Source organism: Neospora caninum, chromosome VIIb (assembly GCF_000208865.1).
Source record: "Neospora caninum Liverpool complete genome, chromosome VIIb".
Classification (NCBI taxonomy): domain Eukaryota; phylum Apicomplexa; class Conoidasida; order Eucoccidiorida; family Sarcocystidae; genus Neospora; species Neospora caninum.
Window position 1 is genome coordinate 3,019,218 of NC_018394.1, and position 24,824 is coordinate 3,044,041.

Sequence of the window (24,824 nt, forward strand, 5' to 3'; positions counted from 1 at the left end):
AGGGGCAACTGCGAACCAGCAGAAATGAGGGGAAGACTAAACATGAACAAAACTAAATATTCTGGGAAGCGAGAGACACTGCTGCAAAGAAAGGCAGTCTGGAAGCATGCCTGACACCACGAAACCCCACGCCTTTTCCCTCCAGCAGCGAGTACGACACAGCGCACCGTGCACGGCACCTACATTTCGGAATGTGCAAAAAAATCCACCGCTGCAACGGGAATCCTGGGGGTTCTCAAACACCAGTCTCGTTTCCTGGACGTCTACAGCGATTTGCACTTTCTGATTTTCCTGTAATCTGGTTTTCTGTCAGAGACACACACAGACATGATACGCATTTGGGACACGAACCGCCGAAAGGGCGTCTTTGCCGCCGTCGCTCCTCGGATCGGTCATCGGCGCTCGTGGAGGCTGGGATATCATGCTGCAACAAATGCGGAATGTGCAAAGCAGCTCGGAAAGTCTGGCGACCGTCGCTGGCTCGGCTTGGCGGTAGCACGTAACCATCCGCGTGCTAGAGAAAGCGGTGCTTTCATTTGTTACAAAGCAGGTCTGAAGAGGTTTCCGGGCACGTCGTTTCTGCTCGCGTGTGGTGGTGCGGTCTATTGATACCACGAGGTAGCCTCGAGAATTGCGCTGTGACCTCATTCGGACCTGTTTGTCGATACTCACATCTCGATACCTCACAGTAACCTGGGTCCTTGCTTAGCGCTTAGGCCCTGTGATTTGCAGAATTCTCTGGTGGAAAGGATCGGACGAATGCATTCTGCTGTTCCGAATGTGGCCTGTGTGTGGGTTGAAGCCTGACACCTCACTTCTTCCCCCATCGACCGTTTCTCGAATAACGGCTGAAGTGCCTATATGGACCCGCTGGAATCTGCTACTCGAAATCCCACCGACACGCAGGATGGCAGCAAGTGCACAGATCGACAAGCTGAGTAGCCAAGGGGCACTGGCGAACACGGGCTGGGCTATGCCCCCTGCATCCTGAGTGCGCGAAACTACTTTGGTGGAGCTGTGATGGGTGCGTGTAGCCAGGACAACCATACGCAGCACCTCAAAGCCATTTCAACTGTCCCTTTACACCAAACAATGTCAGTCCTGGGCCTGCTTCAGGATGCCCGCCAGGCTGCCAACAGTGAGGTGAACGCTGCACCAGTCGGCATTCCTCTTTGAACCTTGGCAATGATTCTTCCGAAAGGGTCCATTTACAGCCCATGAAAGACGTGTACAAACTCCTTTTCATCCGCACAGCATGGATACGTGAACCTCGGTTGCAGCATAAGAGGTAGGGGTTTTCTTCCTTTCGAATTCCGCATCTTTTAATCTCCTTAGAGGAACCCCAGATGACGGGTGGTGCTTATGGAAGGAGGCTCCTTTTTTCCCGTTCTTTTCTGGTTCAGAGTATGTGCATTCATTTGTCTCTTGGCAATGCTTGTGCCGTGTCTCCCTACATGGCAAGGTAAAAAAGCATAAATTGGCCCGGTGTTACGGCAAGGCCTGCTCTCTCTATCTCTCGCAAACAGGTACCATGTGCACAAACTGCGAGACTGACAATAAGGCCCGAGTTCTTGTTTTGCGGCCCAGCCCCAGAGAGTCAGCATCAGTAGACCCTCTGAGGAGGCGTGCCGACAGTCGGAACGAGGCGATCGATCTCCATGCCAGGTTACAAAGTCGGAATCCGGTGTTTGTGTTATGTTCAATAAAAGGGATTACCTTCTCGTGATTGCGTGGGCGCGCAATGGAAAGTGCAAAAGTTTTCGCGAGTGTGTGTTCACCTCACCTAGTCGTGTTTTGCGCAATTTGAGGAACAGGTATTCTCCTGGTGCCACTTCCTACCACAGTCACCGATGACACTGCCACGACCTTTTGTTTTTTGTCACAGTGCCTGGTAGGGGACGTGAAAACGAAGGCAATAGCGAAATTGATGTTGACATCAAGGCAGGGCTTCTGGACTAGCGCGAATCCAGGTGAGCCCCAACTCAATTCTGTCGAGTAGAGAAAGACGCATTCTATCACTGCTCTTGTTAAAGGTTCCACCTGTTTCGCTGATATGCGCGTCGAAAGTCCCTGATTCGATGGGCCCATGGACATGTCGCTCCCTAGGCCCCCTTTCGTGCGGGCAGCCGCTGCAAATCGCACGTGGCTGTAAATCTCAACTCGTAGACTGTTTCCCCTGTGCTATATACGTCAGAGTCCCGCATGATACGGACATTATCCGTCGTGACCCGTTCTCCTCTTTCGTTTCTCTTTACTGTGCGTTGGAAGAAGGTTTGTGAGGGTAATCCGCCGATTGTGGCTCCATAGCTACGTACAACGTGTCCAGAAACAAGCTATGGCAACTTCTCACCACCTATACGTGTGACTCGCCTCCTCCTAAGCCTCGAGGAGGTTTCTGTATGCATGGTACACTTGCACAACCGTCAGTGTGTGTCTTTTACAAAAGGTATCCCAGCCACATGACCGCCAGCCACAAAAGTCCCGTGACGTAGTTCACTGTCGCTGCTCCAGAAGCATTTGAATCCGTAGATTCATCGTCTGTTGACGATTCAGGTACTGTTGTTGTGGTTGTAGTTACGCTTTTGACTTTGATCGTGCACTCCTCGCCTGTTTTAACACCCGCTTTCTTGCATTTGTAGCAAAACGTTTCCTCCTTCTGCGGTTGCTCCTTCAATCGGAACGAGTAACCATTGGTTTGATCTCCCTTTCGCTCAATGTCGTCTCTTGTAGTTGGGCTGTTGGCGCATTCTTCTCCTTCTTCAACGTATACTTGCGACGCATTATCGGGATCCAGATTGTAGTTAGTAGGACAGGTGAAGTAAACCGCGTCTGTGTTCTCTACTTGGAGAACAAGATCTCCTGATCCAGCTGTTAAACTACGGCCCGGCGCCCCCGAAGCCGTGCAGCTTTTGGGCATACTCGCAACGTTGATTACGGCTGTGCAGGTGACGTCACTGCTTTTCTTGCACTGGTAACATATTTGCTTTGCTTCGGTGGGGAGCTTCGACATTGTCAGTGTCGAGCCGTCCCAGGTTGCTGTAGAGCCATTTCCTAGTAATTCAGTCAAAGTTTTTTGTTCCCCGCATGTGCCGTTCGTGTACTGAAGGGCATTATTGGAACCAGCTGGAGAGAGTGGTGACTCAGGGGGACATACCAGCTTGACGGCCAGGTTACCGGGAGTCAACGACACCTCGATCCTGTCACTGGCGCACGTGTGGGTTGGCACCTCAACAGCCGTAGACTGTGCAGTGCGGTTGACAAACTGAATGAGCCCAGCAAGTAACAGAACGCGACCTAGAGGGCGGAACACGCCGCCCGCGTGGACAAGATATCTCGCCATTGAATACGAAGCTCAGTGATGTCTTGAATCCTGATTGGTCACCTGTCGCAAGACAGCTCCCAACGTCCGACTGACAATAATGCGGACGTATTTAAGTGGCCAGCCCGTTCCTGTCGCTAGATGTGAATACCAAAACAAACAAAAAGTGACCGTGACAACTAACCCTCTGCTTCTATCCAAAAGCGAATGCATGTCTTGGCAGCGCCCGCGGTCAGCGGACGGCCGGAGAGTCTGCATGTATACGACCTACGTGCTTATAACATCGTTCTACCCACTCTGGTGCGCGCTGGATCTTGAGCTCCCCTATCCGCCAACAGTCGCCCTTGTGTGGCTCGAATCGTTCGCTGTCCCTCCCGAATGTTTGGATCGGCTCTCCTGCGACATGGGAATGAGTCAAAAAAGACATAAACCTGTAATCAAGGAGAATCGGCCAAGCAGGCTCCTTCATCACCCGTGCGGAGGATGGTGGTGGTGTCTCCTCCCTTCTCGGGCAACCGCCCCCCTGCTTCTGACTGCTGTCTTGCGAAGACACATCTGCCTCGTGGCTCATCTCATCGATATCGAGAAAACATGTTTTGGCTTTCAACCCCCCTGTTGAGTTTAAGAGCTACAAATATATCTACGGAAACACTCAAGCGCTTTCTTAGTCATATTCCGGATTTCGGTGTTTTCCAGAACAAAGCTGAATTTACTCCCGTCCACTGACTCGCGGTGTGCCGGGCTGAAGCGACACTTGTTCTCATGGTTGAGCTTATGCTGCAGAAGGATCTAGAATTTGCCGAGCTGCTATCGATGATGTCGCAGTTGCCCTTGACTCTTGCTGTTCATGACCCTGCCACTCCCAGAAAGGCTTCAGGGCTGAGATGATCAGACACAGCATAGTAGGCAAACACACCGTCGCACGGCGGCGCCGCTTCTGGCGGCTGATGTTGACTGATGACCCATGATGCTACATAAATCTGGCACCTCTTTCCTGTTGCGCTATCCTAGCTATCCACAGATTTGATGTGTCTTCTCGAAATCATCAATTGATTCCGTGACACGTTTTTTGTCACCCTTCCTAGTCGAAACCGCTCATGCCGAACAACCCTCTATGGGATTCCCGGAGAGGGAGGTATCCTTACCGACAGAGAGTCAAGTGTTCCGGCAAGCTCTCTGAGGTGAATATTGTCCGGGTCGAAAATGAACTTACAAGGCTTGTTTCGCCAGAGGTCGACAAAACTCAGTGGAGCGTGTGATGAGGTGTATGGAAGCCTCGAGGCGACAACTTGTGCCCAGAAATCTCCCGTGCGGTGAAAACGGGTTATCATTTCACGAAAACTGGGCTGCAGTGTACTAGAAATATGACCTCCTAGGTTGTATCGGTGTCGCCTACGAGACTACAGCCGAACTTGGTGATATAACAGCAGGAGGGCAGCACGTACCAGCAAGAGGGCGCTACGGTGATATTCCCTATTTTTGTGCCCGTGAATGCCGCGACATATTTCAGCGATTTTTCAAGTTCATGTAACATGCTTCACTCGTGTTGCTTCACCCCCGTAGAGATAATGCACGGATGAATCAGTGATGAACCCCTATCCTGTCTCATATTGTTTATACCTTCTGCTTAGGTGGTTGCAGTGCGGCGTACCGGATGAACAACACCAGATACGTGAATGCTCAATCGGAACCTGACACACATACATAGCTGTGACAAGCACGTAATGCCGTTGCTTCGCCGTCACTGCGTTGCGTCGCTGAGGGTCAGCCATCAGTTTTGGTGGAACAGATTTTCGCAGCAGCGGAGACTTGTGAGGCTGCTTAGGTACAACGCACGGACTCAACTTCGCACTCTACGCCGTTTACTTTGGCAACAAGGTGGATGTCCAGGCTTTCGACGAAGCCAGTGAAAGCTGCGAACGACCAGGACGGAACAGTAGAATAAACAGAGGGTCGCGCACAGATTCCGAAGGGGGAGAGTCACGCCAGCAAGGAAAGCACTCTCGAAGCATGCCTGACACCAAGGAAAACACCCGACTTCCCCCCTCCAACCAGTGCGGCACTACGCAGCCCCGAAGAAGGCCGCCTGACGGCTTGCCGTAAACTGCGTCTTCTACTTGACAGTTCTTTATGGATAAAATAAGCAAACATTGTTCTCCCTGCTCCACTTCCATTACATTCAGTTTGTTCAGAGGCAAACCTGGTGCGGATGTCGCGTTAGTGAATGGAGGCTCTGTCCTTGTCGTTTATTCCTGATTCAGAGTGCTTGCCTCCCTGGGTCTCCCCGCATCGCTTGTGCCGGCTCTCGCACTACTGGGGAGACAAAGTGTGTTCTGGGCAGCGTGAAGTGACGGCGAAATGCCCTGGTGTGATGCGTTCTCCTGCATTAATTAGTGCGATGAAGACAAAGTGTGACGCTGGCAATAGGGGCCGAGTTTTTGTTTCACGAAACAACCCCGGATAGTCAGCATCGACCGGCGCTCTGGGAGTCTGACCAGACGTGGTGGTAGCCGTAAGGAGGTGGCCAACGCCCGCTGCCAAGCCGCAATGTCGAAATCACCTGTTTGTGTTATGTTCAGTACAAAGAGATTACCTTCTCCTGATTGCTGGGACGTGCAATGGAGAGTGCTAGAGTTCTGGCAAATGTTTGTTCACCTCACCAAGTCGTGTTTTGCACAATATGAGGAACAGGTATTCTCCTGGTGCCACTTCCTACCACAGTCACCTTATGATGATGAGTATCGATGGGAATGCCACGACCCTTTGTTGTTTTATTTGTCACAGCGCTTGGTAGGGGGTAGAGGGGTGAAGACGAAGGCAGTCACGAAATTGAAGTTGACATCGAGGCGGGGCTTCTCGACGTCCGCGAATCCAGGTGAGCCCCTCTGAGCCAATTTTGTGGAGTAGAGAAAGACGCGGTCTGTCACCGCTCTTTCTAAACTGCTCATCTGCTTTGCTGATATCCGCGTCGAAAGTCCCTGCTTCGATGAGCCAGTGGACATGTCACTCCCTCGGTCCTGTTTCCTGCAAGCCGCCGCCGCAAATTGCACGAGGCTGTAAATCCCAACAAGTAGGCTATTTCGTCTGTGCTATCTACGTCAGAGTTCAGCATGGCACGGGAATTTTTCTGTTGTGGGCCGTCGACGCCTCTCGTTTCTCTTTACTGTGCGATGGAAGAATTTTTTGTGAGAGCAATACGTTGGTTGTGTCCATAGCTACGTACAGCGTATACTGCAACCAGCTACAGGAACTTCTCACCACCTAGACTGTGACCCGCTTTTTTCTAAGCCTCGAGGTAGGTTTCCGTACCCATGATACACTTGCACAAGAGTCAGTGTGTGCCTTTTACAAAAGGTATCCCACCCACATGGCAGCTGCGCAAACGACTCCACTGACATAGTTCAGCGTCTCTGCTCCGGAAGTATTTGAATCCGTGGATTCATCGTCTGTTGACGAGCCAGTTGCTGTTGTTGTGGTTGTAGTTACACTTTTGATTTTGATTGTGCACCCGGCGCCTGTCTTAACATCCGCTTTCTTGCATTTGTAGCAAAACGTTTCCTCCGCCGTCGGTTGCTCCTTCAATCGGAACGAGTAACCATTGGTTTGATCTCCCTTTCGCTCAATGTCCCTTTGAGTTGGTTGTTCTCCGCATTCTTCTCCAACGTATACCTGTGTTGCAGTAGAGGGATCAAGAGTGAAACCAGAGGGACAGGTGAAGAAAACAGGGTTCTCGCCCTCCACTGTGAGAATGAGGTCCTGTGATGCTCCTGCTTTCAACACTTGTCCCGTTCCCGGAGCCGTGCAACTTTTTGGCATGCTCGCCACGTTGATTACCGCTGTGCAGGTGACTTTACTGCCGTTCTTGCACTGGTAACATATTTGTTTTGCTTCGGTGGGGAGCTGCGTGACTTTCAGCTGCGAGGCGTCCCAGGTTGCTGCAGAGCCACTTCCTAGCAATTCAGTCAAACTTTTTTGTTCTCCACAGGTGCCACTCATATACTGAAGGGCATCATTGGATGCACTTGGAGTGAATGTTGACTCACGGGGGCACTCTAATTCAACACCCAGGTTACCGGGAGTCAACGAAACCTCGATCCTGTCACTGGCGCACGTGTGGGTGGTCACCTCAACAGCCGTAGACTGTGCAGTGCGGTTGACAAACTGAATGAGCCCAGCAAGTAACAGAGCGCGGCCAACAGGGCGAAACACGCCGCCCGTGTGGACAAGTTCGCTTGCCATTTGAATACACAACTCAACAATGTCTTGAATCGTGACTGTTCACCTGTGGCAAGACGGCTCACAATATCCGGGTGCCACTATGCAGACGTATTTAAGTGGACAGGCCTTTGCTGTCTCTAAATGTGAATACCAAAACAAACAAAAAGTAACCGTGACAGCAACCCTCTGCTTAGATCCAGAAGGGATTGCATGTCTTAGCTGCGCGAGCGGTCAGCGGACGACCAGAGAGTCTGCATGTATACGGCCCTACGTGCGTAACACCGTTCTTGTGACTGTGATGCGTGGCTGACGCACTGGATCTCGAGCCCCTCTATCGCCCAACAGTCGCTCTTGTCTGGCAGAATCGTTCACTGTCACGCCCGAATGTTCGGATCGGTTCTCCTGCGACATGGGAATGAGTCAAAAGAGACAGAAACCTGTAATCAAGCAGAATCGGACGAGCAGACTCCTTCATCATCCATGCGGAGGATGGTGGTGGTGTCTCCCCCCTTCTCGGGCAACCGCCCCATGCTTCTGACCGGTGTCTTGCGAAGACACATCCGCCTGTCAGCTCATCTCACCCATATCGAGGAAAGATGTGTTCCCTTTCGACCTACTTGTTGAGTCTCAGAGCTACCAGTATATGTATGCAAACACCTTCATAGTTATGTTCTGCATAATTTTGCTTTGTTGAGCAAAGCTGGATTTGCTCTTACACACTAGCTCGGGGTGAACCGCGCTGAAGGGAGACACTTGTTCTGTTTTGGAGCTTACGTTGCAGAAGTATCTAATTTTTACCTCGCTGTTGTCGCTGAAGTCACCATTATCCGTTACTCTTTTTCATTCTCTTAGTGCCACACTTAAAAAAAAGGATTTGGGGCTGAGTGGATCGTACACTGCAGCATGCTAAAAAATAGTGTCGCCCAGTGTCTCGCGGCTTCTGGCGGCCGACGTCGACTGATGACCCATGATGCTCCACGGCTGCTAACTCGTCCCTGCTTCGTTATCCTATCTATGCACGCATTTGGTGCGTCTTCTCGGGGGCATCACTTCATGCAGTCACACTCTTTCACCCTTCGTAGTCGAAACTTCACATGTCGAACGACCGGGTGTGAGCCCCAGAAGTTGTCCTTACTGTCAGAGACTCACGCTTTCCGGGGAAGCACTCTGTAAGGAAGACACTCCTGGACGAAAAGGACCTTACTGGACTTGTTTCAACAGAGATCATGAAGCAATTGGTGCGTCTTATGAAGTGTGTGGAAACGTGGAGATAGGTCATCCGTGCGCTCTAGCAGGCTTAGCGACACCCGGAAAGCGGGCTGAGGCGTACGAGCAATGTGAGCTCCGAAGGTTGGACTGGGGTCGTCTAAGAGACTACAGCCGAAATTGCTGACATGACAGCACGCCGGCAGCACGTACCACCACGCAAAGGCTGCAAGGTTATTCCGCATGTGCACGTGAATACCGCGACGTATATCTCAATATTTCGAGTTCATGTGATGTGTTGCACTCGCTGTCGTTTACACCCATACCGACAAAGTATGAAGATCAGTGGTGAACCTATCTTGTCTCACTTATCGTTTATGCCACCAGGGCGCTGGTTAGGTAGTTACGGTGAAGACTAGAGCCCCGCCCATATCCACAACTGTGGCATGCACGCATGTCGCTGCATTGTGCCGCTCAGGGCCACCCACCAGGTTTAGTGTTACAGCTTTTCTCTCCATGGGAGACTTGCAATGCTGCTTCGGAATAGCACGCGACCTTAAATTTGCGCTACGCTCCGTTTTCTTTCGGCAGCGCGATGTATTCTTGTCCACGGAAGAGACAGGGGCAACTGCGAACCAGCAGAAATGAGGGGAAGACTAAATATTCTGGGAAGCGAGAGACACTGCTGCAAAGAAAGGCAGTCTGGAAGCATGCCTGACACCACGAAACCCCACCCCTTTTCCCTCCAGCAGCGAGTACGACACAGTGCACCGTGTACGGCACTTACATACCTGACTGCGCAAAAAACCAGCGCCGCAACGGGAATCGTGCGGCGCTTCTCAAGCTCCAGTATCGTTTCGTGGGCCTCTACGACGGTTCAGACTTTCTGTGTTTTCTGTACTAAGATTTGTTTTTCGTCAGGGAGATAGACATAGACACGATACGCATTTGGGACACAAACCGCCGAAAGGGCGTCTCCGCCGCCGTCTCTCCTCGGATGGTTCACTGGCGCATCGTGGAGGCTGGGAGTTCATGCTGCAACGAATGCGGGATGTGCAAAGCAGCTCGGAAAGTCTGGCGACCGTCGCTAGCGGCTTGCCGGTATCACGCAAGCGTCCTCGTGCTGGAGAAAGAGGTGCTTTCATCTGTTACAAAACAGGTCTGAAGAGGTTCCGCAGCACGTCGTTTCTGCTGAAGTGCGCTGGTACGGTTTTTGCAAACCACGAGCTAGCCTCGAGAACTGTACTGTAATCTTCGGATATGCTTGTCGATACACACATCTAGATAGATCCCAGGAACCTCGGTCCTTGGTGTACAGCAATCATAAAGAACTTGGTTGTCTGTATCTCATAATTTGAGTCATATTCAGTATCCTAGGTACTAGAATGTCTCTGGTTATTCGATATGAGTTATACCAATGTGAACACATAAGATCAACGAATATAACGGTATGCTCTTGAATATAACAGTACAAGCTGTAAACAAAGGACTCCTAAACTTAAACTGAGGAATCAAGTAGGCACAAACCGTACAAGGATTAATTCTGTGCATCTGTGCATCTAAGTTGGTACTCGGTTATATATTTTAGACGCTATTTTCCCGGCTAAGCATATGCTAGAAAAAACCATTCAAGTACGGTATAATTAGATAGCTGTGATGTTAAGGAGCATAGGAAATGCTACACGCCTTTATGGGTAATGCATTGATACAATTATCGTACAAGCACTCAGCTAGTTATTGAGAGACACTCACGAGCCCAAAACTATAACTTCGTAATCTCATTGGTTTGCGATATAACCATAGCACATTGATATTTACACAGTTCAGCCCTGTATTATTTAACTCAGTTAATTAGTAGTGGCTATAGTCAGTTGGTATAAAACTAAACCAGCCGTCCAAGCGCTAGTTAAATAACTATAACTTCAGTTATACAGTCCTCGAGTCATGTGAAATAAAATACACAAGAATACGAAAAAGGCAGTTGTAGCATGAAACATCCTACATTCCCATCCTGTTGCTACTTCTCAGCACAATAGAACTTGGATCCATGTCTTTACATTCAAGAACTAAACGAGTCAGTCGCTTGCGGAATAACACTACCTATAATAGTCAAGAAGATCATACTATATACTCTGATAATAACCCATCCAAAATTGCTTAGTGCTTAGGCCCTATGATTTGCAGAATTCTCCGGTGGAACAGATCGGTTGAGTGCCTTCTGCTGTTCCGAGTGTAGCCTATATAGGTTGGAGCCTGACACTTCACTTCTTCCCTCATCGACCGTTTCTCCACTAACCGCTGAGAGTCCTCATATGGACCTGCTGGAATCTGCTACTCGAAATCCCACCGACACGCAGGATGGCAGCAAGTGCACAGATCGCGGAGCCGAGTAATCAGTGGGCACTGGTGAACACAGGATGGGCTGTTCCTCTTGAATGCGGTATCGCCGAAACTCCTTTGCTGGAACTGTGATGGGTGCGTTTAACCAATACAATCATATGCCGCACCTAAAAGCACCCTCAACTGTCTCAGATACTGTACCCCGAGTCACGCTAACCATGGACATGGGCACGCTTCATGATGCAGTCCGTGATGCCGCCGACGAGGGCGAATCCACGAGCCGTTGTCATCCCTCTTTGAAACATGGCAATAACCCTTTCGAAGGGTTGCAGCCCCTGCTCGTAAATGGCGTGTGCACACTCCATGTAGTCTCACGTATATGGATACCGAACTGTCTGGTGTAACTTAGACAAAACGAAAAGCGAAAGGAAGCGGGGCTGCGCGAACGCAGCAGCCCACCTCACGGCGGGGAAGAGGGATGTCTTCCCTCCGCTAGTGTCGCTCGAAGGGGCTCAGAAAATCGACTCGAGACCGGCTTCTCAGCTACGTCGACATGAGACTCCTCCCCGCCGGATCGGAGCAGGGAATGGCAATATCCCCGATGGACATGACCTGGACGGGACCAAGATCTGGCTGAGATCAGCACCTCACCCCCGGCAACACCTACTGGGATGACAGTTGCGGAGAGAAGCAGGCTACCTGCTCTTGATCGAATGTTGCGGCTAAGACGAGCATGGACCGGATTCAGAGCAGTCCGAAAAAATGTGGCAAGCTTGGCTTGGCGAGTCTACAAGCGATTCACTCGTCTCTTTGTTCACCGAAAAAGTCCATACACACTGAGCATGCGGCACTCCTGTCAATCAGCTTTCCTATGGGTCTTGAGACTGGTCAGGATGCTCTTGCCCATGGTTGTCGTACGGTTAATCTCAAGGACACTGAAGCATGCACGCAAAGTGGGCAAGACGCGAGAGACTTGCTAATCTCCAGCCGTGTTATGCCTCATGACGAAAAGCTTTTGTGTTTGAATCTATGTTCAGACCGGGAACGAGAATCATCCTTACAAGAGAGGGCGTGGCGGTACTGCCAGTGCCTACTCCATGACGCAAGAGAACGGACCGAAAATTGCGCTCAAAATCATGAGTAGGTATGTTCGAGTGGGTAATTCTGCAGCAGTTCTGTCAGTTGGCGTGTTGGCCATGCAAATTCTGCGTCGGGAGGCAGGCGTTGTCGTGCTTCTAGGCACTCAAGATCCTGGTGATACTCCTCAAAAACATCGTCTACTGGTCCTCAGTGACATGCCGCAGCTCCCAGGCAAAAAGAATTGGTTCTCCCCTGAACAGTCAAGGATGATCTATATTTTGTGTTCGTATTTACGACTGCGGGAGGAGCTTTAGAAGATGTGCCCCGTTTCTTGACAGCACCACAAAGAGTTTCGAAGCAAGAATATCCGCAGCAGCTCAGATGGCTAAAATCGTGGCGAGATTCCATCACAAACTCCTGGTCCATGGGGACGTCAAGCCGTCGAACTTCTTCGTATCCGACAATGGAATGGTGCTCCTAGGCAACTTTTTGTCCGTGTTTCTGCGAGGCGAACTGTCTATTGTGCGAATCATCACTAGGGCTTTTCCTCACGAGTCCCGAGAACATCAGAATGGCTACCCAATTTTCTGACGTGTGGGTGGAGCTGAATCAGAATTCCTACATACTCGCCTTCACGACCTACTTCATCTGGTGTAGTCGACTACCATGGGGAATGCCCATCGATGAACGAGCTTACGACAGGATCGTCGCCCCCCTCGATCACAACAGGCCAGAGACGGTAAACTTCGGCAACTGCAATGAGATGCCCTCTGGCATCCAGCAGGACATTCAGGCTCTTCCTAGCGAAAAACCCCAGACAGCGTTGACTCCTGAAAGAGCCCTTGCTGAACTGAAAATCTTCAAGCCCTATCCCCCCGAATCTGCTGCACATGCACAGTGTACTCATTCATGTGAGCACGAAAATGTGGACCGCTCTAGGATCAGGAGCATGTGAACATCTGCATCCCCCGATTGTCCAGGATCACAAGGTAGCTGATGTCGTCCATCAACCCTCGATTCTGCTGTTAGTTTTCACCTTTTCCCCCGGGAGAGGTCTCACATTTGTCATTGCACCACATAAGTCAGAAACGACACACACAAGTCGTTCTTTGTCAAGATGTGCGACTGATAATGCTCTGAGCAACTCCAATGTAAAGCGTACACGGAACCTGGTGGGTTCGCGGGGGGTTATACCCTACAGGGCATGAAATATGAGAGCCACTGCTTAACGCACCATGGCAGTATTTTTGCCCCAAGACGGGTAAAGGCGCAGACTAAGATGTGAACACTAGCTGCATCTACAAGAAGACCCCTGCATAGACAGTCAGAAGTGGTCCTCTCTCCAAAGGATGTAGAACCCTGACGTGCCCGTGCTTGCTGCTTTTGTGTACGTACTTAGGAATCCCATTTTATGTGTAACAGGGAGTCTAGCTACAGTTATCTGATTGGTATTGCATGCCCTGAGTCTTGCCAGCCGCTCTTCTTAGCGTGTTCGACTGTTTGTTGGTGTACCATTACTCGCTTTTTTAGAGTCCAAATCGGACAGTCTTCGAAAGCTGTTGCCTTTTGCTACCCAGCTGTTCGGTTTGCACCTGTTGAAAAATAAGGGCTTTTGAAAGCAAGTGACGATACGATTCTGCCCGCTTTGACCTGGAGTCCCTCTGGAAATCGTTCAAATTCGGGGGGAGTAGGAGACATCTGGAATTAATTCGATCAGCATCAAAAGAAAGTAATAGTGTTCAGAGATTTGAGTGAAGCCACGGAACACAGAGTCTGCCTGAGTCGCAAGCTCCGTGAACCGCCACTCCGCGCTGTTGAGTTGCGCAAGATTGACCCCTGAAATTTTGTCTGAGGCGTACTTGCCGCGCAGACAGCTGGTCGGGAACTCGATAGACGGCCAAAGATCTCTCCATTTTTCGGCCCGCCTTGAAACCATGCCGTCACATATTGGATGGCGCCCGTCGAGCGTCAACCGCTCCATTGTATCTGTTCACTTTGAGTGTGAGTAATTTCCGTTTCACAAGATGTCGACAAAAAACAAAGGGACATGAGCTGGTCTTCCTAGATACCAAAGAGGACGTTTGGTCCCTCCCTCTTTGGCACATGGCAAGAGAAGAGGCCGGCGCATGCTTTTCGAGGGTGTGCAAAGGAACAAAAAAGGACACGTTCACAAAAAGACTACCCGAGGAAGCTCAAACACTATTCCCTCTCCACACACGGCTGTCGCGCGTGAAACGCCTCTGCATGCGTATGCAAACGTAACCCCGTGCAGATAAACTGTGTATGCGTGCATAAACCCATATGCCTATATGTATATACATACATACATTCGCCCATTGACGTGTAGAGTGCTGCCTTGAGACGGTGTGATCTTCAGAGGTGATGAAGTCGAGACAGTAGAGTTTGCTCCCTCTCACATCAGTGAAAAACGCCGTCTCCGGCCACATGTGTAGTCTTTCGGGTTCAAAATTGGACGCGTCCCTGCGGAAGGCGCTTCTCCTCGTCGACCGAGTCCGGCTCGTCTTCCCCCGCACCACCGTCTCAAGAGAGAACGGCTGAAGCGGTACTTTCCATGCCTCTTTCAAAAACTCTTTCCTATTCTTCAGTGGACATGAACTCGATCTCTTGAGAAAAAGGGGAATTAGCACATCCTTGGGTTCGCCAGATGCTTCACGGGAGCGGACCCTCCTTGTGTTGATGCGACTGCCTGTCAAACTTCTAGCGAAGGGGCGAAGAGCAGCCACCGACTCGTTTTTGCGGGTCGATTCCTTCGTTCGGTTGCTGTTTTTCTCTCTTCTTCACGAGGGTTTCCTCGCGACTTTTGGGGCGAATCACGCCAGCACAGCTGGTTCTTTCCTGCTTTGCTGGTCGCCAGAGGAGACATCTTGGCTGTCTCGACAAGGAGGTACATCCCAGAAAGCAGCTGGTGCAGGTTACCCTTGGTCCACCTTCACCAGAGGCCTTCTTGCACTGTTGTTATTCCCTTGAGGCGCAGATTCAAATCAAACAGACTGCAGCTGATTTGAGGGTCGCCGGCCATCCCCACAGCTCGAAGCGTCGTCACGGGGACCCTACAGAACGGCAGTCGACAAAAAACGGAAAACAGTTTTTTTCCCACCAGATCTTGAAAGACGAAACTCCAGGAGGATGGACCTAACGCGGTTAAACGTTCGAAGAGGCACTGCTTTTCCGTCGTGGAAACAGAGCGCCACACAAGCACATCGGCGCATGCGCAGCTGCTTTGGAGGGGAGAAATCACTCGCATGATGCGAACACACGACTCCCCACAGCTACTGCGATGTCTCGAGCATACCTCCTATACTTATATATATATATATATATATATATATATGCATTCAGAATTCTACTTATGACGACGAGAAAACCATGAATTATGCACATATATATAGGAAGGTTGCGATTAACGTGTCGTACAAAAAGAGTAGGTTCGAGTCCGTGGGTGCGAGAGGATGTGACCGTGGAGCTGTTTGACAGAGGCATTTGGAGCTCCATTCGCATTTTTGCGTTTACTTTTCAATGATGGCGTGGAACTCGCCAAAGGTTCTGCCGGCTTCCACAGAAGCAACGTTCGGGAGGAAGGGTCGAAGTTGCTCGCGAAGATCCTCGTAGGAAATCGCTTTTTCTTGATTTCTCCATTCAAAGGAAATGCGGAAGGAATGGAGCTCGGAGTTCGCGTTTCCATCCTGTTGTCCGGACGCCTCGTCGGCAGCCTGCGCCGCACTTTCGGCCCCTCCACTGCTGGCCTCGCCCGCGTCTCCGTGCCCCGCTTGCGGCTCCGAGCCAACGCGCTGCTTCTTTCGCTCGCCCTCTTCAACGGGAGAGAGCCCGCTCTCTTCTTCTCTCCCTCGTCCGGACGAGCGACGGCGCTTCTCCAGGCGCCGCTCTCTGTCCTCTTCACTGAGCGGCTCCACGCCCTCCTCCGCGTCTGAGACGGCGGAAGAAGTAGCGCGTTGCTCTATGTCCCTTACAATTTTGAACGCGCAACACTCTGCGTGACGTTCTCGGTACTTCTTCTTGATCAGCAAGCCACAGCCAGCAGACTCAAAGTGTGGGCAACGGACGAACTTCTCCATGTTCCTGTATCTGCAGAGAAGGACAGACACGCCAGAGGCCAGGTGTCTGTCGGCGCGAAAAAAAGGAAAAGCAAAGACTCCATCGACTGCACTCGCAATGCATCAATCGAACCGGATACACACACTCCCCGCGACACGGGTAGAGACACCAAGACCAGCGTCGCTGGCTGCACGCCATCTGTATGACACACGCACATCCAGACGAAGCCTCTTCTTCCAAAGAGATTTCACGGGAAACCTAAAATTCGCGTGTTGGATTGACATCTAGCACCTTGTCGTTAATCGGTGTGCTCTAAATCTACATTCACCTTATAACTTCGGTTCTTTAGTTGCCAAAAAACGAGGCGCAGGCACTGAGGGCGAAGCATCCACAGCCACTCTGCATGCAGCGAGAATCTCTCCAGGCGAAGCGCCCGTGTCTCTCTCCAGGCGAAGCGCCCGTGTCTCGCAGGTCTCCCCGCTCCACGTTTCCTCCAGAAGTATTCACAGAAGAATTAAAGAAAGGCTTTAACCGAGAACCCCATCTGTTTTACCTCGTCAAAAAATTTCTATGTGAACACAAAACCGCACCCCAAAAGAAACCTTGACACGCTACAGATTTTAAACATCAAAACGTCTCCACATTTCTATATGCACATATCTATATACATATATATACATATATACATATAGGTGCACGTATGGCGTGTAGAGACTTTGTGTGGATGTTGGACAAACCTGCATCGGCGTTCGTGGAGCAGCAGAAGTTCTTCGGTGCCTCGCACTTTGCACCCGGACATATTGTGGCGACAGGCTCGGACACGTGGGTTGAATCGACAGCGCTTTTCGTGGACGGGGGCCTGAGATAGAGAGAGAGAGAGGCGCGCATGGCGACGCGTTTTCCACCAGCCGTCTAGGGCCTCGGAAACTCCCGAGTGAAGAACTCCGTCGCTAGGGACGGGCGATCCCTTAGACTTTGGCATTCAATCTTTGTTTTGCGCAGGCCAATTCACCAGCAGTCTCTGTTCCTCTCCCGCCCTTCCGGCACTGCCGACCCTCGGGGGGGTTGTGCGTTCCTCCGTTAGACGCGCAACGAGGAAGTTCACCTGCCTCTAGCTCCGCGCTTACCTCCCGTCTGATGAGAGGCGCAATGCATCCGCGGTCTCGAAAGGAGCAGAAGACGAGGACATGCGGGCACACGTTCTCGTGGGCTTCCACTTGCTCGAGCGTCCCGGAGACGTTGCAGCCACTCACTGCGCCGACGCACACGACCCGCAAGGCCCGAACCTAGGAAAAAAACAAGGCGGAGGCAAAACAGATCGATACAGCGATCGGCCAAGGCGGAGGCAAAACAGATCGAGACAGCGATCGGCCAGACGCGGCCGAAGAACGCGAGAAAGTCACTGCAGAAAACGCGAAAGGGTTGCTGTGCACTCTTCTGTTTGAGAACCTGACCGACGAACACGGTCGATTTCCAGAAATTCCCTCTCGCGTGCCTCCAGACTGCCTCCCCCGTCATTCTCTCCGACAAATTGGTCAGGCTTTCATAACGCCTCCGCGTTCACGTGTCGCGCACTTTCCTCCCGGGACTGTTTCGAGCAACTGACTGGAGTGTTTTGTGCGCATTCGGCAGCAAGCAAACCCGTAAGCGTTTCGAGAGGCGCGGCGCGTTCCTCCCGTTCTCTCCGTTTCGGCATTCGAAACGCCCCCGACGACTCCCCGCCTGCGTCGTCCTCCAGACTCTCCAATCACGCACGACTTCTCACATGCCCACCCTCCCCGAGCCCGCGGCAGATTCCGCAGACATCACGTACACAAAACCACGAGCCACGGCGTGAGGGTTCAGCGCGATATCCACACCTGCATTACCCATGACTACTCCTGTTGTACCACCAAGGGTGAATAGAAGAACGAAACTCAGGGCAGCCCATAGGTCAGCTGTTTGTGTGGTTGTGTCTGACTAGCCATATAGGTACCTAAAACCCGTGTTGCTTGTCGCCTCGCGTCCTTCTTCCCTGACCGATCCGTGCTCTTGGGGGAGTTGAGGCTTTCCTCGCGCCGCGGTCGGCGAGCGGACCCTCGCTTACCCTCGCAACTTTGTCTCCTCCAATGCTCATCAGGTTCGTGGCGCTGACGGCTGTGCGACACAGCGGGCAGTTCACGGCTTGTTGCTGTCTGAGGCGATTGTTAATGTGGCTGTTGATGCACGTGTAGCAGAAGAAGTGTGCACAGGGCGTGCGGCAGCTGACTGCACTGTCGAAGCAAATGGGGCACTTTAGGTCTTCAGGGACTTCGTCCAGGTAGGTCCGGCGAACGGGAACTGGAATCGCCGGCGCGCCTCGCGAGGCGCCAGCAGTGTCTGTACACCCGCTGCTTGAGCTGCTCGCTCCCACTGCGTCTCTGGTTTCTCGCCAAGCTGCGCTTTCCTGGTCATTCCCAGGGTGCGCGTGCGGCGCGCCGGACCCAAGCCCCGCAGAACTCGGCGACGGCTGCTCGTCGTGTGCACTGCGGCCACCCTCGCTCGGAGCCGCAACGAGAGAAGACCTCGCAGAGGCCGCGTCCTGAGTGGAAACCATGGGACCGAACGGGAGAAGGCGAGGCGACAGAGAGGGCCCGACGCGGGAGTCTGAGAGCGAGAGCCGCGAGCGAACCGCGCCTGCACGTTGGAGGGGAGGTTCTCCCGACTTTGGAGGCGACGGGAATCGAAACCAAGGGGAAAATGAGAGACGGCACACCTCTGCGTGAAGCAAGAACAGGGGAAAGAGAGTGGCGAAAGGAAGGGGACTTGCCGAAATGGCCCGCGCGCGTGGAACCTCCGGCCTGCCTCGGGTACGGTGCCGCAGAATCTCTGAAGGAAGGCGTGGAGGCAGTCCCAGGGGAAACGGAGCAGCGATTCGCGCTTTTCCGCGTGAAAAAACTGCCGCGGAAGAAAGAAACGATGGGACAGACGGACGTCCAGAAACGAAAAAGACTGATGCGGGGAGCTTCGTTTTCTGCGGCAACCGAGTGACGGTCTCACCACACACACAGACCCGCCCTGTGGAACTCAAGTGGAGAAAGGAACGAGACTGGCTCTTCCTGGTTTCTCAGAACAGCCGTCTTTGTTTTCGGTTTTGAGGAACACCAGAGAGACGACCTTTGCCAGAGTGCGCCGGCCGCCTTTGTGTACGGGGAACCGGAGTGATCTACGCGACTGAGCGGCAAAACCAAAGTGTACCTCACAGCGGCTTTCCACGCGATACAGAGTGCAAATGGCACCGGGCTTTCCTGGAAAAACGCGTCCGATCCATGCGAGTGTCCTGCTGACTTTCACGCCCCTTCATTTCCACCGTTCGACATTTTGCGCAAGCAGACAGGCACGCAACTGAGTGCGCGAGCGCGTGGGTTGCGCAGGGAACTCCAAACCGTCGAACCCGACGGACTGACCAGCCAAGGGTCACGAATTGGAGTGCCGAGAAGGAAACAAGGTGGAACAGGAGGGGCTGCGTGGGAACGGACGAGCAACGCGGAAGACGTCCCAGGTTCCCCCCTTTCGCTTACCACCCTGGACGCAGTGCTGCGAGCTCGATCGCGCAGATTCCCGTCTCTCTGGCCCAGTGAGCTCAAGCACGGATGGGAACCAAGAGCACGGGAAGAGGGGAAGCAAAGCGATCAGGAGTGAGGAGACACCAATTTTCAGTTGGAGAGGGTGGAAAACAACGCAGACGAGACGGCTTGAACCATTCTAACCAAAGCACCACCGAAGGGAAGGGGGGATCCCCGCCACGTGTCTTCTCACGACTAACACACGTTTGGCAAGCGCGGACACGTGGCCGATGATGTGTTGTGCGGCAGCTGAGGAAACGCACGAAAGACGTGTGCCAGGCGTAAGCGGGGAGAGACTTGCACAGGAAACAAGACAGTAGAGAAGGGAAAATTAGCGGCGCTATGGAAGACGAAAGCGTTCTCAGGCGGGCAGATCTTTTCACACCCGAGGGGGGGAAGGTGTGTAACAGACGCAAGCTGGTGAGGGAGCGTCACATGCGCCACCGCTGTTTTCGGCCGGTATGCAGCTGAAAAAGATAACATCCCCAGGCTGGTGTTTGCTCTTCCACCTCTGAGGTCCCTCCGCGAGAATCGAAAACTGGTGTCTCACAAAAACCTCTTTTCGTGAAAAACAATGTGACGACTGAGAGGCACAAACTCGACTGAAGGCGTTGCAGGTGTCCAGGAGCTGCTCCAAAATCGTGCAACGAGTGACCTGCGTGGAGGTATAGGACGCCCTGAGATGGTATGTTTGCGTGTGCATGTCTCGTTGAATTTCTTCTGATTCTCCCCGACAAAGAGCGCCGCCAATTTCAGTGTGAAACCCAGCGAAAAAGACATCCTTGTGTTCCTCCAGTGACGCTGCGTGACGCCGGCTTTTTCGGAAATCCTTCCTTAAATTGGTACGCGGAGGCACCGTTGTGTACGTGAGGCGTACTCGCTCTAGACATAGGATTGCGCACGGGTTCAAGAGTAAGAACTTCACTTGGACGAGCAGAAGGACCTGAGACACCGCACCTTTCGAGCTGTTTTTTGCCTCGAGACGCCTGTTAGGATTGCGCGCATCTCTCGCCGATTCGCTGCCTTTCCTTCCTCACGTTCATGAGTTGGCATCACGGGAACGTACTTGCCTATGCTGAGTTACTCCTACACAAGTCGTAGAAAGATTATTGGCTTCTGTCGGTGCACCCACGTCTAGTAGTTCCACTAGTTCCGCTGACCAAAGCGCGGTTCTCGACGCAACTCTACGCCCGCAGAACCGGCAGGTCTTTCTCAGTGAAACGCGGAGCTACGCGTGTGCATGGCGTGACAGCGTTGAGATAACTTGAACGCAGGGAGACCAGCACTAATTCGAAACTGGCTGCGGTGGAAACGCCGACGTCCATAGTGGGCCTGGAGCACGTGGCCATTTCGGACATGTGCACGTTTACTGCAATAGCACCGATGTAAGCGCCGAGCGCGCATCCTTTCCCCTTGTGACCAGTTCTTCCCCGGCGAATTGAAAAGCTCCGTCTTCGAACGCCGGTTCCACGGACAGGCGGAAGACGACATGGAGCATCTTCGACTGGGAAGTTCTGCGCTAACACCCAGTTGCGGGGTGCTCCCGACAGCTAAGCCCGCACGTTCTTTAGCGGAACTTCAGCACTCCTGAGAAGCAAAGAGCAATAGCAGCCACGGTGAATCAGCTGCTCTCAGGAGCTGCGATGCACCGACAAACAAAAGCTAAAGATTTGCCTGACGCCCCTTTTTTCTGGACCGCTGCTGCTCACTGTTGGTATGATAGCGACCTGCACCAGCCAAGGAAGTGTGTCTGTGTTGCAAACTGATGGACCGGCAGGCAAAATTTCCAGCTTCTCTTCTTGTAGTGACGTTCGTTTCAGCTCCGGCGTAGGGTCTCATAAACTTGAGAGTGACGCCGAGGCCCCCGCAAAAAGACAGGCACTTCATTTCTGCACGAGCGGAACCAGAGCATCAGTGCCCATATGTAAACAGCCGTTGTCATCCCAGCATGTACGGATGTGAGACCGGCTCACGTCCCCCGAGGAGGGGCGTCGCAGTGAACGATTCCCAAAGCGTTTTTCGCGAGGAAGCCAGTAAAGCAAAAACACGCACATGTGTACGGGGCGCTCGCCACTGTACCCAACTCTGAGGCGAATGGACAGGGAACGGGTCTATCCTTACTCGGAACACGGTCTCAAATAACACGTGGCTTCGAAACGGCTCAGAACAAAGCGGACAGTCGGAAACAAACGAACAAGTGCAAAGTTCAATGACCACGATAAGTGCAATTCGTGGTGTTCTGGCCGGAGTCAAATGGCCCGTAGACACACGCTACGGGGATTTCTCCAAACTGGTTCGTATACGCTCAACTAAAAAAGGATTTTTCGCCGTCGCTCTCAAGGACAAACAAGGAAAAGCAGATGACACTGAAGTGGAACCAGCACTGCAGCAGCACGAGGAAAACTCCTTGGCACTATCCGCTGCCAACACACGAAACATGTATTGTTGCTGATCTGTCAAAAGACTCCCACACAGCATTACCTGGGTCGGCATGCGGTCGACACCTACCGTGTGCGCTACTGCACAGCGCGTAAAAATGAAACTTTGGGGCCCACATATCAACGCAGTCGTGACACGCCCTCGAACGAAACATCCCGTTTCAACCTCGTTGCGCTCCCGGGGTTTCCGTGTCGGACGCGGTCAGCTCTTCGAGTGTAAATGCATTGTAATGTATCGGTGAGATGTACGTGAGGAAGATGTGCCGCACGGCTTCTAATGTTCCACCCGCGCCCTGGGGATCGTACCGCAGATACCAGTTCGAGTCGGTGGAAGTGATAATATGAATTGTACATTGGAAACTATCAGCTATTGCACGAACAGATAGCTCATCTCCCCATGTTCCTGAACGCGCCATATTCTTCAGGTACTTTTCAAAGTCGTCGTCCTCAAAGAAAACCCCGTATTCATCTTTATGCTCACGCATGTGCTGTACAGCTCGGGAGCGCACCACTTTGTGGTGCTCTTCAGAGCCGAACATGTTCCACGAGCAGGAACGGAACTGGCAATTCCCGTCACCCGCAATGCGCACACTCTTGAAACCCATAAACCCTAAGCGCTGTTCAAGGAGTGACTGGCATGCCTTCATTCTTCCCACCGCACCAACGGCCTTGATGCCGTCAGCGTCGGTGGACGAATTTGAACTGTGACACGACCCCTCATCTCCAGGCACCGGCGGCGGGCTTAACGTCTTTGGCGGAAAGGCGCCTTCCCCGTGAACGCCGTCGGCACACTCATTTCGAGCTAAACATGATTCGGGTCGCCTTTGCCTGCCTGATGTTGCTTTGGACGTCTCCGCCACGCTCTTCAGACTTCCCGTCTTGCTGCGGCTATGCGAGGGGCTTTCCAAGGCCACGCGGCTGCTTCTCCTGCCCAAGATAGCGAACGAGCGCCTTTGTCCCTGTTGAAATTCTTTGTTCGCTCTCTGCGCAGCCACTCGATTCTTTATAATGAGGTACGCCTTCATAACCGTCGCGAAGTTACTTGCATTCACTTTTCTCGAGAGCCGATCCACCACTATTTGATCCCGGCTGCTCATTGGCAGCATCGCCGGCGCTGCGTCTGCATGTGCGTGGCCTGCCAAAGAGCTTCCAATTCGGAGTCGAGAGAACTTGCGGGCTAACTCACGCGTGTCGTGTCCCTGCGGACTCTCCGGCTCATCCCGGTGGTGAGAAGATGACGAGGCTGAACTTCGACAAAGCGGCATTGTAGCCCGTGCATCGCCAACCACGGATTTCTGCTCTCTTCCTCTTCTGACACGACGTGTCGCAGCGAGAGTGGAAAGTGAGAGCTGCGGTCGTCGGCACAACGCGTGTGCGAGCGCCGCACTGCCTTGTGTGTGCTGCCTGGCTTCTTCACGTTCGAGAAGATAGACTTGTCGCCTGCGCTTTTGTCATCTTCCACCGATGGCGCACCTCCGAACGATCACCGCCTTCCTCCCGCCGCTAAAGAGAAAAATCAACGCAACTTTTGGCGCAAACCGCCAGCCTCTCTGCTACCCGTGTCCCTGATAACCCGCGTGCCGCGCGCCTCGATAAATCACCACCTACCGCGCTCCGCTGGAAGCATTTGTCAAACTTTCAAGTCAGTTGCCGATATCTGGAGGTGTAGAGTTCCGCTCCAGTGGCAGACGCTGGCAGGAAGACGCTGTTATCGCTTGACGGGGTAACAATGACAAAGGAGGATTGCGCTGCCCATCAAACGCACCGCTCGCGTCGCTCCTCTCGCTTTTACGCGGAAGTCAATACAACACGGCCAGTCTGCATCCACTGAGGTATAGAGTGCACACGATAAGCAGACGGAAGGGAGGCGATCCCGTAGCGCACCGGTGAATTTGAAAGTATCGTTGATCTTCGAAGTCAACAGAGCCGAGACGGGGCTGCCGGCTGACACAACTCGTTGACGCTCCGCTGCGCCGCAGTGATTCCGGGCACGGTATACGGGCTTTTCCGCCCCCCAAAAGCAGCTGTCTGACTGCAGAAGAACTTACAACACAGTACTCGGATGCGAAGACGCGAAATACTTATTCCTGCTAAACGAGGAATGGAAAATCCCCGTGGAAATTCGCGCCTCGGGCGCCACTGCATGCTGTTTCACAGGTGTAAGCCACGACGGCTCTTCCTTATGAAATGCCACAAGCCAAATGCACAGGAAGGAACAGATGCCAACTTACCAGCCCGACATGAACGCGCGGAATGCGATGCACAGTCGAGCGAATGCCCAGACAAGCGTACGAATTTTTTACCAGGCTGTGTGTCGCGTGTCGAGGCTCTTGGCACCGCATCGAACCTCTCTCCGCCGGTCAGCAACTGGCAAGAAGGGAGATGCAAAATCACCAGAAAGACAGATTTCTGGCGACTCGTGAACGCCAAAACGACTGAAGCGCGCGAAATCGTCGCTTCTTTCCGAGAAGCGGGGGGTGCTGTCCACCGCCTCGTGCTGTGAATTGTTTCTCGAGGAGAGGCCACACACTACCTGGAAAATGAATGAGACACACCACCGCCTTT

The 24,824-nt window shown here is 52.5% G+C and overlaps 5 protein-coding genes across 5 annotated transcripts; 1 reads left to right on the forward strand and 4 right to left on the reverse strand.

Moving 5' to 3' along the window:
- Positions 1-2,437: 2,437 nt before the first annotated feature.
- Positions 2,438-3,340, reverse strand: NCLIV_027690 (SRS domain-containing protein; the record flags this gene model as incomplete). The annotated part of the gene is made up of 1 exon (XM_003882963.1): positions 2,438-3,340. One exon carries the CDS (start codon positions 3,338-3,340, stop codon positions 2,438-2,440), a length of 903 nt encoding a protein of 300 aa, XP_003883012.1.
- A 3,324-nt stretch (positions 3,341-6,664) lies between these two features.
- On the reverse strand, positions 6,665-7,558 carry NCLIV_027700 (SRS domain-containing protein; the record flags this gene model as incomplete). The annotated part of the gene is made up of 1 exon (XM_003882964.1): positions 6,665-7,558. One exon carries the CDS (start codon positions 7,556-7,558, stop codon positions 6,665-6,667), a length of 894 nt encoding a protein of 297 aa, XP_003883013.1.
- Positions 7,559-11,954: 4,396 nt separating this feature from the next.
- Positions 11,955-13,118, forward strand: NCLIV_027710 (uncharacterized protein; the record flags this gene model as incomplete). The annotated part of the gene is made up of 4 exons (XM_003882965.1): positions 11,955-12,114; positions 12,152-12,443; positions 12,481-12,685; positions 12,726-13,118. 4 exons carry the CDS (start codon positions 11,955-11,957, stop codon positions 13,116-13,118), a joined length of 1,050 nt encoding a protein of 349 aa, XP_003883014.1.
- A 1,995-nt stretch (positions 13,119-15,113) lies between these two features.
- Positions 15,114-18,812, reverse strand: NCLIV_027720 (putative zinc finger (C3HC4 type RING finger) protein; the record flags this gene model as incomplete). The annotated part of the gene is made up of 5 exons (XM_003882966.1): positions 15,114-15,234; positions 15,695-16,267; positions 16,975-17,096; positions 17,365-17,523; positions 18,324-18,812. The coding sequence occupies 5 exons, from the start codon at positions 18,810-18,812 to the stop codon at positions 15,114-15,116; spliced, it is 1,464 nt and encodes a 487-aa protein (XP_003883015.1).
- Positions 18,813-22,420: 3,608 nt separating this feature from the next.
- Positions 22,421-23,524, reverse strand: NCLIV_027730 (hypothetical protein; the record flags this gene model as incomplete). The annotated part of the gene is made up of 1 exon (XM_003882967.1): positions 22,421-23,524. One exon carries the CDS (start codon positions 23,522-23,524, stop codon positions 22,421-22,423), a length of 1,104 nt encoding a protein of 367 aa, XP_003883016.1.
- Positions 23,525-24,824: the final 1,300 nt, after the last annotated feature.